At 42.0% G+C, this 18,660-nt stretch overlaps 2 protein-coding genes across 2 annotated transcripts in view; one reads left to right on the top strand and one right to left on the bottom strand.

Annotated features, from left to right (window-relative positions):
* The window catches only part of ERI2 (ERI1 exoribonuclease family member 2), a 253,255-nt gene that overhangs the window by 203,130 nt on the left and 31,465 nt on the right, over positions 1-18,660 (bottom strand). The window lies entirely within an intron of this gene.
* Positions 10,881-15,308, top strand: LOC135329873 (acyl-coenzyme A synthetase ACSM3, mitochondrial-like; the record flags this gene model as incomplete). Its single annotated transcript, XM_064519918.1, has 6 exons — positions 10,881-11,082; positions 11,805-12,012; positions 12,255-12,398; positions 13,283-13,439; positions 14,367-14,446; positions 15,146-15,308. Coding segments are annotated over 6 exons (948 nt in total), but the record flags the coding sequence as incomplete, so codon positions are not given.

Genomic DNA, 18,660 nt, shown 5'->3' with positions numbered 1-18,660 from the left:
CTGACAGGACAACCACAAAATGCTTTGCCGTGATTTGGACCGGTATTTGATACATACAGTCTTTTAGCTCTTCGACCACAATGACACCGAGGGGGGGTTGGTTTTTCATTTTTGGCAGCTCTTACAGATTGATTCAAATTGACTGTGGAGTTCAGAATGGCAGGAGACACTTTGGACAAGTTTGAACTTCTTGAAGGTAAGCAATGCCTAAAAGATGCAGTCTTCTCTTTCTAGATAGCAAAAGAGTGTTTTTTCGCTGGTGGGAACATTTTTGGACTTGTTGGCTTTCTTTGAGGAGCCTCGGGAGTGGAATCATTTCCAGTTAATGCTGAATGTGGTGAAGTAGCATTTGCCTTTGCAGGTGGTAACTTAAAAGCAGAAAAGTTTGAAGTCTGCCTTTGGACCATTCCTACATTATAGATCATAGTATCGGGACTTTTGTAAACGATAGACTTCCGAGGTTCCACAGGTACCACAGTTTTCCCCAAACTTTGAAGATCTGAACTCATGACAACTGATGCTCTAGAAATTGTTGTTTCTTCAGATGCTGTTAAAATAGCTGTACTGGAGTCATCTTTGAATGGAACACAATCTGAATTGTGTTCATACTGTGATTCTGGTATGAAAGCTACCTCTTCCCAGTCAGTCAGCAGAGAGAAACAATCGGAACTAGTACTAGTATCCTCCTCAGAGATATTAACTGAGGGGATGGTAGTGGAGACAAGCACTAGTCCTGAGCCATGTACTGGAGAGCTGTATTTGGCAGTAGTCGTCAGGTGCCCATTGCGGAACCCTTTCTGAATGCCTGTACCGCGAGATAGCTGTGGCTGTCCAAGAGGAAAAGCAAATCTGTCAGCAGATGCTGTTAAAGAGCTTTGGGCTTGATCATGTAAATCAGTCCTTAAGCTGCTGCTAGATGCAACATGGATGGCTGTAGAGGAATTGATTGTGCTTCTCTCCTGTTGTTCTCCTGTTTGTACGTTGGAATTTATCATAACTCCGGTAGCACTGTTGTGGTTTTCCTCCGCTGGAGAGCTTATTTTGCAAGTTGTATCTCCAGATGTTTCAGGTCTGCTATTACTTCCCAGTGGAGTCTTGTCAGTGAAGTTTATACTCAGTGTTCGGGAAATCAGGTTCCCCTTTGGATGTGCCTAGGGAGTCCCCAAATGGAGGGGAGTTCCCACAAATGGAGATTTGGGGAAATGAATCCCCAGAAGTAGAAATCAATGCTCTAAATTAATAAGCATATTAGCCTAATGATGTTCTGTTCAATTCATAGTCAAGATGCTGGGTTGTTTATTTGAATAGCTCATCTCTCATCTGGATGCCAGGCTCTGAAGCAAGTAGAAGGGAAGATGTGAAGAAGTTACTAAGCTTAGCCAAAGATTTAGTAACCTTCAGCACACATCCATCACAAATCATCCTCCAAGCAAGACGGGCAGTATTCCGAGAATCATCCAACCCTTGAAAAGAATGGTTATGTTCATATTCTTCCTTTTAAACTACTGTTAGTGGGGGAAAAGGCATTCAGGTAAGGCTTACATAAATGGAAGGGATTCACGGAACTCTGACACATGGTTTTCTAGAGGAAGTTCGGAAAAGGGCAGTGGCAGTAAAGTTTCCTTTGCTGAACATCTAATGGTCATCTAACCAGAGTTTAATATATGGTCCTGATTACTAACATTCTTGTTTTGTTTTATCACTTATATCAAATTCCGATTGTACTAATATTCTCTTACACTAATAAGATGTCCAGACCTATCCAGTAAGATCAAGTTTCCTTGATTCTCCCTCGATTTCCTTATTCTTCCCCCACTGTCTTTTTCTTTTGAACCCTAATAATTTGATGTTTGGCTGTGTTGTGCAACATACACTTCAAAGGACTAGGCCAGATTTCAGAAAAAAGCATAAACTTAGAGATGACAAACTCTAATCTTTGAAGCATCTGGTCTTTCTTATTTTGATGCTTTTGTTGAACAGAGCATTACGTAACTTGAAAAAGTTACAGTAGCTGTTTAGCTTTATAAAAATATATATATATAAGATGAGAATCATCATATCATACTTACCAGAATGCTCCCGTCCTGCAAAAGCTATCCCCAGATCCTGCAAGGCACCTTTTGGCCCTTTAGGCTTCCTATTCTAGAATAACTAAGAAGAAAAATGCAGGTGATTAATATACAGCATTTCATAGCCTCTTCACGGTAAAGGAAAAACGACTTCAGAAATACCACCTCGCACTTAATAAATCTCAAGGTCACTGTACAAGTCAGGTGTCTGTTTTACAATTGAGGTAAGTAAGCGTAAGGGTAAGTAACTTACCCTGTAACGAGTCAGAATGGGAAGAACCATGAATCCCTTCTCTCAGTCTTAAACTAATCCATTCTATCTTGGCCCTGTAACCATTCAGTTGAACTTTATGGCTTACACCCCACGGTTTATTCATTCATATTTATTATGCCCCAGGTTTATTCAGCATTCAATAAATGATGACTGTTTTCCTTCCTCAGGCTTAAATTAAAGGCAACATGTTCCCTAAATGAAGCATTTGCACTGTGCCCTGTTGTCCTGTAGGAGGGCAAAAAGCCTGAAAACCCTGCATTGTGGTGGGTAAGCGGTGACGGAGAAGAAGTGAAGTGGAGCTTTGAAGAGCTGGGAGTCCTGTCCAGGCAAGCGGCTAATGTACTGTCTGGTGCCCATGGTCTGCAACCGGGAGACAGAGTTATTCGGATTCTGCCCAGGATCCCGGAGTGGTGGCTGCTGAATGTGGCTTGCATGCGAACAGGTTAGTAAAAGCATAGAAATGATTTATAGCTATGGCTGCTGTCACATACACCGATCATTGCTATTTAATAGACTCAGAACTACAAACATGCTAACGGGGATGATCATCACTGCCATGCTGGTCAACACCCTTCATGCCAAGTTTTGTCTTTATGGTACTTTTAGGATTTTTTGAACATGCTCTAGCTGTTAAGGAAATTCTGGGAGTCCGTGGACCTCTGTCATTCTCCTCTTTCCAGCACTTGTGATGCATCGCAAATGCATCGTCTTCTTAACTTACAATGCAATTAGCACATACTTACCCGAGTGTTTCACATGTTCCCCTGTGGGCTATGTTAAATACTCGGCTTGCCAGTATTTACAGCCCAGAATGTCTCGGGGCCTCACAAACACTAGCAGCATACCCTGTGAGGACAGGTACACCTGTATTTACTAGTGAAGAATACAAATCCAGAGGGGTAGCATGTCCCAGTGGCAATGCTTTCCACCCCAAAAAAGTCCTTCTGTTGGTTTCTTTGGCTGTCCCATGTTGAGCCTAGTATTTTCTAACTTGCAGTGATCCTCCCGTCGAATTTAATGCATGAAAAAGAAGGGTATATTTACAAATGCAGAGCCAAAGCCTGCTTTCAGCGCAGCCCTGTCCCACTAATAAGCACAAGGCAAGCTAGAGACTGTTTCTAGGTACAAGTATTGTTCTTAAATATTGAGAGTATTCTCCTTTAGGAACTGTCCCGATTCCTGGCAGGCAGCAGCTGACAGCAAAGGACATTCTCCATCGACTACAGAAATCAAAGGCAAAGTGTGTCATCACTGATGGTTCTGTGGCACCAGCTGTGGACTCAGGTGGGCCTGAATGGCAGTCTCTGAAAGCCAAGCTGCTTGTATCAGAGGGCCACAGAGAAGGATGGCTGAACTTCAGAGAGCTCCTGAAGTGAGTAACCACTACTGTGAAAGCGCCACAGAAACAATGAAAGGCAAGCACAGTGATTGGTTGTGAACAGGAAATGTTGGCACATGCCAAAATATTTTCCTCCCTTCAGGACTGCACAGTGGGAAAATGTCAATGTTTATGACACTTTTGCTTGCTGCAGAAGTTATTTTAGCCAAGCGTTTTCAAGAATGTGTAATTCACCCTTTCAAATCACTGTATTCCTCATTTTGCACATTTTAAAGGCATGCTCCTTCTGATCACCACTGCGTGACCACAAAGCGTCAAGACCCGATGGCCATCTATTTTACCAGTGGAACTACGGGGGCTCCAGAAAGGATTGCACATTCCCACAGCAGCTATGGCATTGGCCTCACAGTAAGTGGAAGGTAAGGCTATCACTTTAAATCACAGATGTATTTCTGTAGCTGGTAAATTGGCAGAAAGAAGGGGAAGAGAAGATTTTACCAGCAGCTCTGTGTTTCACTATTTTAAAAAGCAGCAGTTCTATTCAGTCCCAACAAGCCTTTTTTCTGTGCAACAAGGCGTAGTTGGAGGTTAGCTGCCTTAGTGTGTATTGCACTTGGCAGTCATACAGAGTCACTAACCTCTTTTTTCACATTTTCTTTAACTTCTTCTAAACTCTTCATTGTGTATAATTAATAGATTGCCCATTTACTGAACATCAGCAAAGAACAAGTTTATGAAGTGTGTACCATAAAAAGGGGGGAAAGACATGGCTCTTAGGCTTCTGAATTCATGCGTGACTGCTTTAGAGACAAGTCCCACAGGAACAAAATGCTGATAGTTCCGAACATAGGAAGGACTACACAGGTTCGTGAGATCTCTGAGTTTATAAAACTGTGTTGTTTAGAAAATTGGCGTAGCAATGCATCTCATTCTAACTGGCAAAGAGTAACAAATCAGAAGAGAGCAAACTAAAAAGTAAGTAAACCTCAAAGAATCCTTATCCCTACAATATGATTTCAACAAAACTCCTGCAATCTCATACCTATTTATTCAGCATCCTGTTTCGAGGTGGTATTAGCTTGTCCATCAGTATAATTTTTCTCCTAGAAAAATGCAACATCAGTCTATCCTGATGACATCTTCACTGCACTGTGACCCACTCCCGCTCAGAAATTCCGTCATTTGCTGATCATCATCTAGCCAAGAAAAACAGTGCTTCATTGGCACGTCTGTTGTTGATGTTTTAATATTGGCCCTCTTTCTGCCAAATAGAGATTGTGGACTCTTGCACTGTGTCACCCAGGTACTGGCTGGACTTGACTCCTTCAGATATATTTTGGAATACATCAGACACGGGCTGGGCAAAGTCAGGTTGGAGCAGCATTTTTTCCCCATGGATTCAAGGGGCCTGTGTCTTTGCACAGAAGATGCCCCGCTTCGACCCAAGCATTGTCTTTGAGGTAAGCAAGGAGAGCCCAGCAACAGCACTCTTCTCTCTGGCTCGTCCTCCCCAGATTTTCACTTCCCCAGAGCTATTCAGGGGCAGTATGCTGAAGAATTGAGAGCTTCACCAGGAAGTAAGCAACTGGTATTTCAGTAGTGAAGGCTGTAAACGTAAGCCCCCAAACACGAGAATCTTTAACGTCCCCAAATTTTTGTTCTGTACTCTGCTGAGAGGAGATTCGACTGCCCAAACCTGCAAACATCCATTCCTAGGCCTAAAAGTGAAGCCCGCAAGAAATGGGACAGGAGCTTGTGGAGTGCTTTGGTGGTGGTGTTAAAATGAGTGACAGCAGCAGATAATTGAGAATTTTGCTTGCATGTACTGTAGAACTGCATGTTAAGGAGTGAAGAGGCAGCAAGCCTATATTTCTTTAACAAATGGCACCAGCGTTATATTCTGTTACATCCTCTGCACGCAACTCTGTGAAAAAGACCACCATTATTCCTTTTACACGGAATCCCTTTATCATCATACCCACGTTACTGTGATGGCTGAAAATTGTTAGCTAACATTAAGATCCATTGAAGAACACTTTATCGGTCATTCCCCTCTGGAACGTCTGAAAAAGTAGCCTTATGGTTTCCTTTGTTTTCTACTTAAGTTGGAATTATGAAGAACTTCTGCAAGGGAGACTGAAAAGCTTTCCAGAGCACAAAGCTTGGGTGCGTTGAACTAGCTGTAAAAAGATGTAGATTCTGTTTTGAAGAAGAACCTGTTTAAATAGAACTGCTGTATATTCGTGTTGACGAGTACAAAGCTAACTGCTTTTGTTCTTGAGTTTTGTAAGCTGAATACAGAGATCGTTATGTTATCTCTTGTGATGTAGGTGAGACCTCACGTGTTTCAGTAGCGACATCTACTTTTTTTTATTCTAATTCTCTAGAGTCTGTCAAGATTTCCCATAACAGTCTTCTGTTCTGCTCCAACTGCCTATCGAATGTTGGTGCAACATAGACTGTCCAGGTAAGCCAAAGAAAAGATCCTTATTAGTGTATTTGATCAAAACAGTGGACCAAATGCTCTTCTCACCTTGACTTTACTTCAGAGTTACAATGATGTAACAGCAAAGGTAGTCATGTATTTCTCAACATCTTGAATCTGACATATTAGGAACAAAGCCAGAGTAAACATTTCAGGGACAGCGTAACCATCACAGATTCCACAAATTGTAGCAAACTTGCATGAGACTTTGAAAAGCAGTTTAGCTGATGAAATAGTAGGATAATAATGATAGCGTAGCATGATTGACCTATTTTCCAAAGTGCTTTTATAGTTGGATTCCCCTTCCCTTTGTTTTTCCCCTGCATTCCCCCACTACCATGCTCTACAAGAATAGCGCGTGTCAGTGCAGCTTGGCAACTCTCCTGTGACTTTTTGTTACCATTTTGTTGGAGACCCCAGTTTAGATTCTAGGGTTAGAAACACTGTATCAATTACTAGATGTTAAAATAATGGAGAAATAAAAGAGCGTTTGCATTTTTGCAGATTTGTTTATGTTTAGCTCCACACAATTGGAATGGAATGTATAGGACTTGGTGAAGATTTTATTTTCGTGTAGAAAGGACTCCATGATCCAGGAATACAATAAGGAAGGGGACATTGCAGATAGATCACTGTGTCTGCTTAACTCTGCCAATTATTTGCTTTTTCTTTCCCACCAAGCTACAAATTCAGAAGCCTGCGGCACTCTGTGAGTGCCGGGGAGCCAATCAACCCTGAAGTGATGGGAGAATGGGAAGAGCACACTGGGCTGGATATTCACGAAGGCTACGGACAGGCAGAAACCGTATGTTCAGACACTTTGCAGCTACAGCAATAAATTCCATTAGGGTTGCCAAGAAAATGTGAAGAAGTCAATTAGAGTAATGAAGAGTGGGAAAATGTAGCTTGTAGAAGTCATAGAATAATCATAACAGTTGCCCCCCAAATCCAAAGACTGCTTTTCATACCAGTGGGCTTTTGGCTTGGGAAGTAAAACAAAAAAGGTGTGTTCCTCATAGCTGCATGCCAAATGTTGCTTTCTAGACTCACCCTGGAATGGTTCTAGGCCGGCAAGTCCAGAGCGGTCCTAGGTCGCCAAGTCTAGAACGGTTCTAGGTCGCCAAGTCTAGAACCGAATCGAGACCGGTTCTAGGTCGCCAGGTCTAGAACCGAGTGGAGGGCGGTTCTAGGTCGCCAAGTCTAGAACCGTCCCAGATGCTCCCTGGTATGGTTTCAGACTCACTGGCCTAGAACACTTTGCAGTCAACTAGTTCTGGGTCATGGGGGGGGGGGGTGCCTGTGAAAGTTCCAGATTGAGGGGTTCCTGGAAAGGTTCTGGAGCCAGTGCACCTAGAAGCATTCTAGAGGTGTGGCTCAAGTCTAGAACCATTGTAGTTGAGTGAGTGTAGAACTGAATTGGAGATTCTGTCCAGAACTGTTTTAGGTCAGCGGGAGTCTAGTGCCATTCCAGGTCGAGGTTCCCTGGAAAAGGTTGCAGATTGGGACATTCCTGGAAATGTTCTAGGTTGGCGAGGAATCAAGAATCACTTTTCAGAAGTGCAACAATAAATACATTTTTAAAAGTTGCAGCTCAATACAAGTATGTTTAGAAAAATGAGTATAAATAAAATCTGTATCATGGCAGTGATGTTTAAAGACTGGACTAGTAAAGAGTTTAAAATAGATGATAAAATAGAAGTGTAAAATATTTACCATCAGCTGTTCATACTTTAATTTTAGCACTCGCAGCTTGATCAGTTCTCTCACTTCATTAATGAGATAGTTTATGACATGCTTGAGCAATTTCCACTTTTATTTACTTTAACCAAGCATGTCATTTTGGTCCCATTCTCAGAAGACATATCTAAGATCATTTGACCGTCCTGATAATAGTAAGCAGCAACAAGTAATTAAGCTTAAGATCTGGACAAAACCCCATCAATTTTCAAGTTCTCATAGAGCGTCTAAGACACAAGTATTTCTTGTGGGAAGAATTTCCTGCAGTGTTGGAAGAAGTTCCAGGAGAGGTCAAAGCATCTGCATTCGCCGTGAGAACATTAGATTTCTCTTTCAGAAATGCATATTCCCACTTGAAGTATCCACAGCCTTTCTTATTGCCTTCCTGCTTACTGACAGGACAACCACAAAATGCTTTGCCGTGATTTGGACCGGTATTTGATACATACAGTCTTTTAGCTCTTCGACCGCAATGACACCGAGGGGGGGGTTGGTTTTTCATTTTTGGCAGCTCTTACAGATTGATTCAAATTGACTGTGGAGTTCAGAATGGCAGGAGACACTTTGGACAAGTTTGAACTTCTTGAAGGTAAGCAATGCCTAAAAGATGCAGTCTTCTCTTTCTAGATAGCAAAAGAGTGTTTTTTCGCTGGTGGGAACATTTTTGGACTTGTTGGCTTTCTTTGAGGAGCCTCGGGAGTGGAATCATTTCCAGTTAATGCTGAATGTGCTGAAGTAGCATTTGCCTTTGCAGGTGGTAACTTAAAAGCAGAAAAGTTTGAAGTCTGCCTTTGGACCATTCCTACATTATACATCATAGTATCGGGACTTTTGTAAACGATAGACTTCCGAGGTTCCACAGGTACCACAGTTTTCCCCAAACTTTGAAGATCTGAACTCATGACAACTGATGCTCTAGAAATTGTTGTTTCTTCAGATGCTGTTAAAATAGCTGTACTGGAGTCATCTTTGAATGGAACACAATCTGAATTGTGTTCATACTGTGATTCTGGTATGAAAGCTACCTCTTCCCAGTCAGTCAGCAGAGAGAAACAATCGGAACTAGTACTAGTATCCTCCTCAGAGATATTAACTGAGGGGATGGTAGTGGAGACAAGCACTAGTCCTGAGCCATGTACTGGAGAGCTGTATTTGGCAGTAGTCGTCAGGTGCCCATTGCGGAACCCTTTCTGAATGCCTGTACCGTGAGATAGCTGTGGCTGTCCAAGAGGAAAAGCAAATCTGTCAGCAGATGCTGTTAAAGAGCTTTGGGCTTGATCATGTAAATCAGTCCTTAAGCTGCTGCTAGATGCAACATGGATGGCTGTAGAGGAATTGATTGTGCTTCTCTCCTGTTGTTCTCCTGTTTGTACGTTGGAATTTATCATAACTCCGGTAGCACTGTTGTGGTTTTCCTCCGCTGGAGAGCTTATTTTGCAAGTTGTATCTCCAGATGTTTCAGGTCTGCTATTACTTCCCAGTGGAGTCTTGTCAGTGAAGTTTATACTCAGTGTTCGGGAAATCAGGTTCCCCTTTGGATGTGCCTAGGGAGTCCCCAAATGGAGGGGAGTTCCCACAAATGGAGATTTGGGGAAATGAATCCCCAGAAGTAGAAATCAATGCTCTAAATTAATAAGCATATTAGCCTAATGATGTTCTGTTCAATTCATAGTCAAGATGCTGGGTTGTTTATTTGAATAGCTCATCTCTCATCTGGATGCCAGGCTCTGAAGCAAGTAGAAGGGAAGATGTGAGGAAGTTACTAAGCTTAGCCAAAGATTTAGTAACCTTCAGCACACATCCATCACAAATCATCCTCCAAGCAAGACGGGCAGTATTCCGAGAATCATCCAACCCTTGAAAAGAATGGTTATGTTCATATTCTTCCTTTTAAACTACTGTTAGTGGGGGAAAAGGCATTCAGGTAAGGCTTACATAAATGGAAGGGATTCACGGAACTCTGACACATGGTTTTCTAGAGGAAGTTCGGAAAAGGGCAGTGGCAGTAAAGTTTCCTTTGCTGAACATCTAATGGTCATCTAACCAGAGTTTAATATATGGTCCTGATTACTAACATTCTTGTTTTGTTTTATCACTTATATCAAATTCCGATTGTACTAATATTCTCTTACACTAATAAGATGTCCAGACCTATCCAGTAAGATCAAGTTTCCTTGATTCTCCCTCGATTTCCTTATTCTTCCCCCACTGTCTTTTTCTTTTGAACCCTAATAATTTGATGTTTGGCTGTGTTGTGCAACATACACTTCAAAGGACTAGGCCAGATTTCAGAAAAAAGCATAAACTTAGAGATGACAAACTCTAATCTTTGAAGCATCTGGTCTTTCTTATTTTGATGCTTTTGTTGAACAGAGCATTACGTAACTTGAAAAAGTTACAGTAGCTGTTTAGCTTTATAAAAATATATATATATAAGATGAGAATCATCATATCATACTTACCAGAATGCTCCCGTCCTGCAAAAGCTATCCCCAGATCCTGCAAGGCACCTTTTGGCCCTTTAGGCTTCCTATTCTAGAATAACTAAGAAGAAAAATGCAGGTGATTAATATACAGCATTTCATAGCCTCTTCACGGTAAAGGAAAAACGACTTCAGAAATACCACCTCGCACTTAATAAATCTCAAGGTCACTGTACAAGTCAGGTGTCTGTTTTACAATTGAGGTAAGTAAGCGTAAGGGTAAGTAACTTACCCTGTAACGAGTCAGAATGGGAAGAACCATGAATCCCTTCTCTCAGTCTTAAACTAATCCATTCTATCTTGGCCCTGTAACCATTCAGTTGAACTTTATGGCTTACACCCCACGGTTTATTCATTCATATTTATTATGCCCCAGGTTTATTCAGCATTCAATAAATGATGACTGTTTTCCTTCCTCAGGCTTAAATTAAAGGCAACATGTTCCCTAAATGAAGCATTTGCACTGTGCCCTGTTGTCCTGTAGGAGGGCAAAAAGCCTGAAAACCCTGCATTGTGGTGGGTAAGCGGTGACGGAGAAGAAGTGAAGTGGAGCTTTGAAGAGCTGGGAGTCCTGTCCAGGCAAGCGGCTAATGTACTGTCTGGTGCCTGTGGTCTGCAACCGGGAGACAGAGTTATTCGGATTCTGCCCAGGATCCCGGAGTGGTGGCTGCTGAATGTGGCTTGCATGCGAACAGGTTAGTAAAAGCATAGAAATGATTTATAGCTATGGCTGCTGTCACATACACCGATCATTGCTATTTAATAGACTCAGAACTACAAACATGCTAACGGGGATGATCATCACTGCCATGCTGGTCAACACCCTTCATGCCAAGTTTTGTCTTTATGGTACTTTTAGGATTTTTTGAACATGCTCTAGCTGTTAAGGAAATTCTGGGAGTCCGTGGACCTCTGTCATTCTCCTCTTTCCAGCACTTGTGATGCATCGCAAATGCATCGTCTTCTTAACTTACAATGCAATTAGCACATACTTACCCGAGTGTTTCACATGTTCCCCTGTGGGCTATGTTAAATACTCGGCTTGCCAGTATTTACAGCCCAGAATGTCTCGGGGCCTCACAAACACTAGCAGCATACCCTGTGAGGACAGGTACACCTGTATTTACTAGTGAAGAATACAAATCCAGAGGGGTAGCATGTCCCAGTGGCAATGCTTTCCACCCCAAAAAAGTCCTTCTGTTGGTTTCTTTGGCTGTCCCATGTTGAGCCTAGTATTTTCTAACTTGCAGTGATCCTCCCGTCGAATTTAATGCATGAAAAAGAAGGGTATATTTACAAATGCAGAGCCAAAGCCTGCTTTCAGCGCAGCCCTGTCCCACTAATAAGCACAAGGCAAGCTAGAGACTGTTTCTAGGTACAAGTATTGTTCTTAAATATTGAGAGTATTCTCCTTTAGGAACTGTCCCGATTCCTGGCAGGCAGCAGCTGACAGCAAAGGACATTCTCCATGGACTACAGAAATCAAAGGCAAAGTGTGTCATCACTGATGGTTCTGTGGCACCAGCTGTGGACTCAGGTGGGCCTGAATGGCAGTCTCTGAAAGCCAAGCTGCTTGTATCAGAGGGCCACAGAGAAGGATGGCTGAACTTCAGAGAGCTCCTGAAGTGAGTAACCACTACTGTGAAAGCGCCACAGAAACAATGAAAGGCAAGCACAGTGATTTGTTGTGAACAGGAAATGTTGGCACATGCCAAAATATTTTCCTCCCTTCAGGACTGCACAGTGGGAAAATGTCAATGTTTATGACACTTTTGCTTGCTGCAGAAGTTATTTTAGCCAAGCGTTTTCAAGAATGTGTAATTCACCCTTTCAAATCACTGTATTCCTCATTTTGCACATTTTAAAGGCATGCTCCTTCTGATCACCACTGCGTGACCACAAAGCGTCAAGACCCGATGGCCATCTATTTTACCAGTGGAACTACGGGGGCTCCAGAAAGGATTGCACATTCCCACAGCAGCTATGGCATTGGCCTCACAGTAAGTGGAAGGTAAGGCTATCACTTTAAATCACAGATGTATTTCTGTAGCTGGTAAATTGGCAGAAAGAAGGGGAAGAGAAGATTTTACCAGCAGCTCTGTGTTTCACTATTTTAAAAAGCAGCAGTTCTATTCAGTCCCAACAAGCCTTTTTTCTGTGCAACAAGGCGTAGTTGGAGGTTAGCTGCCTTAGTGTGTATTGCACTTGGCAGTCATACAGAGTCACTAACCTCTTTTTTCACATTTTCTTTAACTTCTTCTAAACTCTTCATTGTGTATAATTAATAGATTGCCCATTTACTGAACATCAGCAAAGAACAAGTTTATGAAGTGTGTACCATAAAAAGGGGGGAAAGACATGGCTCTTAGGCTTCTGAATTCATGCGTGACTGCTTTAGAGACAAGTCCCACAGGAACAAAATGCTGATAGTTCCGAACATAGGAAGGACTACACAGGTTCGTGAGATCTCTGAGTTTATAAAACTGTGTTGTTTAGAAAATTGGCGTAGCAATGCATCTCATTCTAACTGGCAAAGAGTAACAAATCAGAAGAGAGCAAACTAAAAAGTAAGTAAACCTCAAAGAATCCTTATCCCTACAATATGATTTCAACAAAACTCCTGCAATCTCATACCTATTTATTCAGCATCCTGTTTCGAGGTGGTATTAGCTTGTCCATCAGTATAATTTTTCTCCTAGAAAAATGCAACATCAGTCTATCCTGATGACATCTTCACTGCACTGTGACCCACTCCCGCTCAGAAATTCCGTCATTTGCTGATCATCATCTAGCCAAGAAAAACAGTGCTTCATTGGCACGTCTGTTGTTGATGTTTTAATATTGGCCCTCTTTCTGCCAAATAGAGATTGTGGACTCTTGCACTGTGTCACCCAGGTACTGGCTGGACTTGACTCCTTCAGATATATTTTGGAATACATCAGACACGGGCTGGGCAAAGTCAGGTTGGAGCAGCATTTTTTCCCCATGGATTCAAGGGGCCTGTGTCTTTGCACAGAAGATGCCCCGCTTCGACCCAAGCATTGTCTTTGAGGTAAGCAAGGAGAGCCCAGCAACAGCACTCTTCTCTCTGGCTCGTCCTCCCCAGATTTTCACTTCCCCAGAGCTATTCAGGGGCAGTATGCTGAAGAATTGAGAGCTTCACCAGGAAGTAAGCAACTGGTATTTCAGTAGTGAAGGCTGTAAACGTAAGCCCCCAAACACGAGAATCTTTAACGTCCCCAAATTTTTGTTCTGTACTCTGCTGAGAGGAGATTCGACTGCCCAAACCTGCAAACATCCATTCCTAGGCCTAAAAGTGAAGCCCGCAAGAAATGGGACAGGAGCTTGTGGAGTGCTTTGGTGGTGGTGTTAAAATGAGTGACAGCAGCAGATAATTGAGAATTTTGCTTGCATGTACTGTAGAACTGCATGTTAAGGAGTGAAGAGGCAGCAAGCCTATATTTCTTTAACAAATGGCACCAGCGTTATATTCTGTTACATCCTCTGCACGCAACTCTGTGAAAAAGACCACCATTATTCCTTTTACACGGAATCCCTTTATCATCATACCCACGTTACTGTGATGGCTGAAAATTGTTAGCTAACATTAAGATCCATTGAAGAACACTTTATCGGTCATTCCCCTCTGGAACGTCTGAAAAAGTAGCCTTATGGTTTCCTTTGTTTTCTACTTAAGTTGGAATTATGAAGAACTTCTGCAAGGGAGACTGAAAAGCTTTCCAGAGCACAAAGCTTGGGTGCGTTGAACTAGCTGTAAAAAGATGTAGATTCTGTTTTGAAGAAGAACCTGTTTAAATAGAACTGCTGTATATTCGTGTTGACGAGTACAAAGCTAACTGCTTTTGTTCTTGAGTTTTGTAAGCTGAATACAGAGATCGTTATGTTATCTCTTGTGATGTAGGTGAGACCTCACGTGTTTCAGTAGCGACATCTACTTTTTTTTATTCTAATTCTCTAGAGTCTGTCAAGATTTCCCATAACAGTCTTCTGTTCTGCTCCAACTGCCTATCGAATGTTGGTGCAACATAGACTGTCCAGGTAAGCCAAAGAAAAGATCCTTATTAGTGTATTTGATCAAAATAGTGGACCAAATGCTCTTCTCACCTTGACTTTACTTCAGAGTTACAATGATGTAATAGCAAAGGTAGTCATGTATTTCTCAACATCTTGAATCTGACATATTAGGAACAAAGCCAGAGTAAACATTTCAGGGACAGCGTAACCATCACAGATGCCACAAATTGTAGCAAACTTGCATGAGACTTTGAAAAGCAGTTTAGCTGATGAAATAGTAGGATAATAATGATAGCGTAGCATGATTGACCTACTTTCCAAAGTGCTTTTATAGTTGGATTCCCCTTCCCTTTGTTTTTCCCCTGCATTCCCCCACTACCATGCTCTACAAGAATAGCGCGTGTCAGTGCAGCTTGGCAACTCTCCTGTGACTTTTTGTTACCATTTTGTTGGAGACCCCAGTTTAGATTCTAGGGTTAGAAACACTGTATCAATTACTAGATGTTAAAATAATGGAGAAATAACAGAGCATTTGCATTTTTGCAGATTTGTTTATGTTTAGCTCCACACAATTGGAATGGAATGTATAGGACTTGGTGAAGATTTTATTTTCGTGTAGAAAGGACTCCATGATCCAGGAATACAATAAGGAAGGGGACATTGCAGACAGATCACTGTGTCTGCTTAACTCTGCCAATTATTTGCTTTTTCTTTCCCACCAAGCTACAAATTCAGAAGCCTGCGGCACTGTGTGAGTGCCGGGGAGCCAATCAACCCTGAAGTGATGGGAGAATGGGAAGAGCACACTGGGCTGGATATTCACGAAGGCTACGGACAGGCAGAAACCGTATGTTCAGACACTTTGCAGCTACAGCAATAAATTCCATTAGGGTTGCCAAGAAAATGTGAAGAAGTCAATTAGAGTAATCAAGAGTGGGAAAATGTAGCTTGTAGAAGTCATAGAATAATCATAACAGTTGCCCCCCAAATCCAAAGACTGCTTTTCATGCCAGTGGGCTTTTGGCTTGGGAAGTAAAACAAAAAAGGTGTGTTCCTCATAGCTGCATGCCAAATGTTGCTTTCTAGACTCACCCTGGAATGGTTCTAGGCCGGCAAGTCCAGAGCGGTTCTAGGTCGCCAAGTCTAGACCGGTTCTAGGTCGCCAAGTCTAGAACCGAATCGAGACCGGTTCTAGGTCGCCAGGTCTAGAACCGAGTGGAGGGCGGTTCTAGGTCGCCAAGTCTAGAACCGTCCCAGATGCTCCCTGGTATGGTTTCAGACTCACTGGCCTAGAACACTTTGCAGTCAACTAGTTCTGGGTCATGGGGGGGGGGTGCCTGTGAAAGTTCCAGATTGAGGGGTTCCTGGAAAGGTTCTGGAGCCAGTGCACCTAGAAGCATTCTAGAGGTGTGGCTCAAGTCTAGAACCATTGTAGTTGAGTGAGTCTAGAACTGAATTGGAGATTCTGTCCAGAACTGTTTTAGGTCAGCGGGAGTCTAGTGCCATTCCAGGTCGAGGTTCCCTGGAAAAGGTTGCAGATTGGGACATTCCTGGAAATGTTCTAGGTTGGCGAGGAATCAAGAATCACTTTTCAGAAGTGCAACAATAAATACATTTTTAAAAGTTGCAGCTCAATACAAGTATGTTTAGAAAAATGAGTATAAATAAAATCTGTATCATGGCAGTGATGTTTAAAGACTGGACTAGTAAAGAGTTTAAAATAGATGATAAAATAGAAGTGTAAAATATTTACCATCAGCTGTTCATACTTTAATTTTAGCACTCGCAGCTTGATCAGTTCTCTCACTTCATTAATGAGATAGTTTATGACATGCTTGAGCAATTTCCACTTTTATTTACTTTAACCAAGCATGTCATTTTGGTCCCATTCTCAGAAGACATATCTAAGATCATTTGACCGTCCTGATAATAGTAAGCAGCAACAAGTAATTAAGCTTAAGATCTGGACAAAACCCCATCAATTTTCAAGTTCTCATAGAGCGTCTAAGACACAAGTATTTCTTGTGGGAAGAATTTCCTGCAGTGTTGGAAGAAGTTCCAGGAGAGGTCAAAGCATCTGCATTCGCCGTGAGAACATTAGATTTCTCTTTCAGAAATGCATATTCCCACTTGAAGTATCCACAGCCTTTCTTATTGCCTTCCTGCTTACTGACAGGACAACCACAAAATGCTTTGCCGTGATTTGGACCGGTATTTGATACATACAGTCTTTTAGCTCTTCGACCGCAATGACACCGAGGGGGGGGTTGGTTTTTCATTTTTGGCAGCTCTTACAGATTGATTCAAATTGACTGTGGAGTTCAGAATGGCAGGAGACACTTTGGACAAGTTTGAACTTCTTGAAGGTAAGCAATGCCTAAAAGATGCAGTCTTCTCTTTCTAGATAGCAAAAGAGTGTTTTTTCGCTGGTGGGAACATTTTTGGACTTGTTGGCTTTCTTTGAGGAGCCTCGGGAGTGGAATCATTTCCAGTTAATGCTGAATGTGCTGAAGTAGCATTTGCCTTTGCAGGTGGTAACTTAAAAGCAGAAAAGTTTGAAGTCTGCCTTTGGACCATTCCTACATTATAGATCATAGTATCGGGACTTTTGTAAACGATAGACTTCCGAGGTTCCACAGGTACCACAGTTTTCCCCAAACTTTGAAGATCTGAACTCATGACAACTGATGCTCTAGAAATTGTTGTTTCTTCAGATGCTGTTAAAATAGCTGTACTGGAGTCATCTTTGAATGGAACACAATCTGAATTGTGTTCATACTGTGATTCTGGTATGAAAGCTACCTCTTCCCAGTCAGTCAGCAGAGAGAAACAATCGGAACTAGTACTAGTATCCTCCTCAGAGATATTAACTGAGGGGATGGTAGTGGAGACAAGCACTAGTCCTGAGCCATGTACTGGAGAGCTGTATTTGGCAGTAGTCGTCAGGTGCCCATTGCGGAACCCTTTCTGAATGCCTGTACCGTGAGATAGCTGTGGCTGTCCAAGAGGAAAAGCAAATCTGTCAGCAGATGCTGTTAAAGAGCTTTGGGCTTGATCATGTAAATCAGTCCTTAAGCTGCTGCTAGATGCAACATGGATGGCTGTAGAGGAATTGATTGTGCTTCTCTCCTGTTGTTCTCCTGTTTGTACGTTGGAATTTATCATAACTCCGGTAGCACTGTTGTGGTTTTCCTCCGCTGGAGAGCTTATTTTGCAAGTTGTATCTCCAGATGTTTCAGGTCTGCTATTACTTCCCAGTGGAGTCTTGTCAGTGAAGTTTATACTCAGTGTTCGGGAAATCAGGTTCCCCTTTGGATGTGCCTAGGGAGTCCCCAAATGGAGGGGAGTTCCCACAAATGGAGATTTGGGGAAATGAATCCCCAGAAGTAGAAATCAATGCTCTAAATTAATAAGCATATTAGCCTAATGATGTTCTGTTCAATTCATAGTCAAGATGCTGGGTTGTTTATTTGAATAGCTCATCTCTCATCTGGATGCCAGGCTCTGAAGCAAGTAGAAGGGAAGATGTGAGGAAGTTACTAAGCTTAGCCAAAGATTTAGTAACCTTCAGCACACATCCATCACAAATCATCCTCCAAGCAAGACGGGCAGTATTCCGAGAATCATCCAACCCTTGAAAAGAATGGTTATGTTCATATTCTTCCTTTTAAACTACTGTTAGTGGGGGAAAAGGCATTCAGGTAAGGCTTACATAAATGGAAGGGATTCACGGAACTCTGACACATGGTTTTCTAGAGGAAGTTCGGAAAAGGGCAGTGGCAGTAAAGTTTCCTTTGCTGAACATCTAATGGTCATCTAACCAGAGTTTAATATATGGTCCTGATTACTAACATTCTTGTTTTGTTTTATCACTTATATCAAATTCCGATTGTACTAATATTCTCTTACACTAATAAGATGTCCAGACCTATCCAGTAAGATCAAGTTTCCTTGATTCTCCCTCGATTTCCTTATTCTTCCCCCACTGTCTTTTTCTTTTGAACCCTAATAATTTGATGTTTGGCTGTGTTGTGCAACATACACTTCAAAGGACTAGGCCAGATTTCAGAAAAAAGCATAAACTTAGAGATGACAAACTCTAATCTTTGAAGCATCTGGTCTTTCTTATTTTGATGCTTTTGTTGAACAGAGCATTACGTAACTTGAAAAAGTTACAGTAGCTGTTTAGCTTTATAAAAATATATATCTATAAGATGAGAATCATCATATCATACTTA

The sequence above is a fragment of the Dromaius novaehollandiae genome, chromosome 14 (genome assembly GCF_036370855.1).
Source record: "Dromaius novaehollandiae isolate bDroNov1 chromosome 14, bDroNov1.hap1, whole genome shotgun sequence".
Classification (NCBI taxonomy): domain Eukaryota; kingdom Metazoa; phylum Chordata; class Aves; order Casuariiformes; family Dromaiidae; genus Dromaius; species Dromaius novaehollandiae.
Note: the sequence above shows the minus strand (reverse complement) of the source record. Positions and strands in the feature narration are given on the sequence as shown.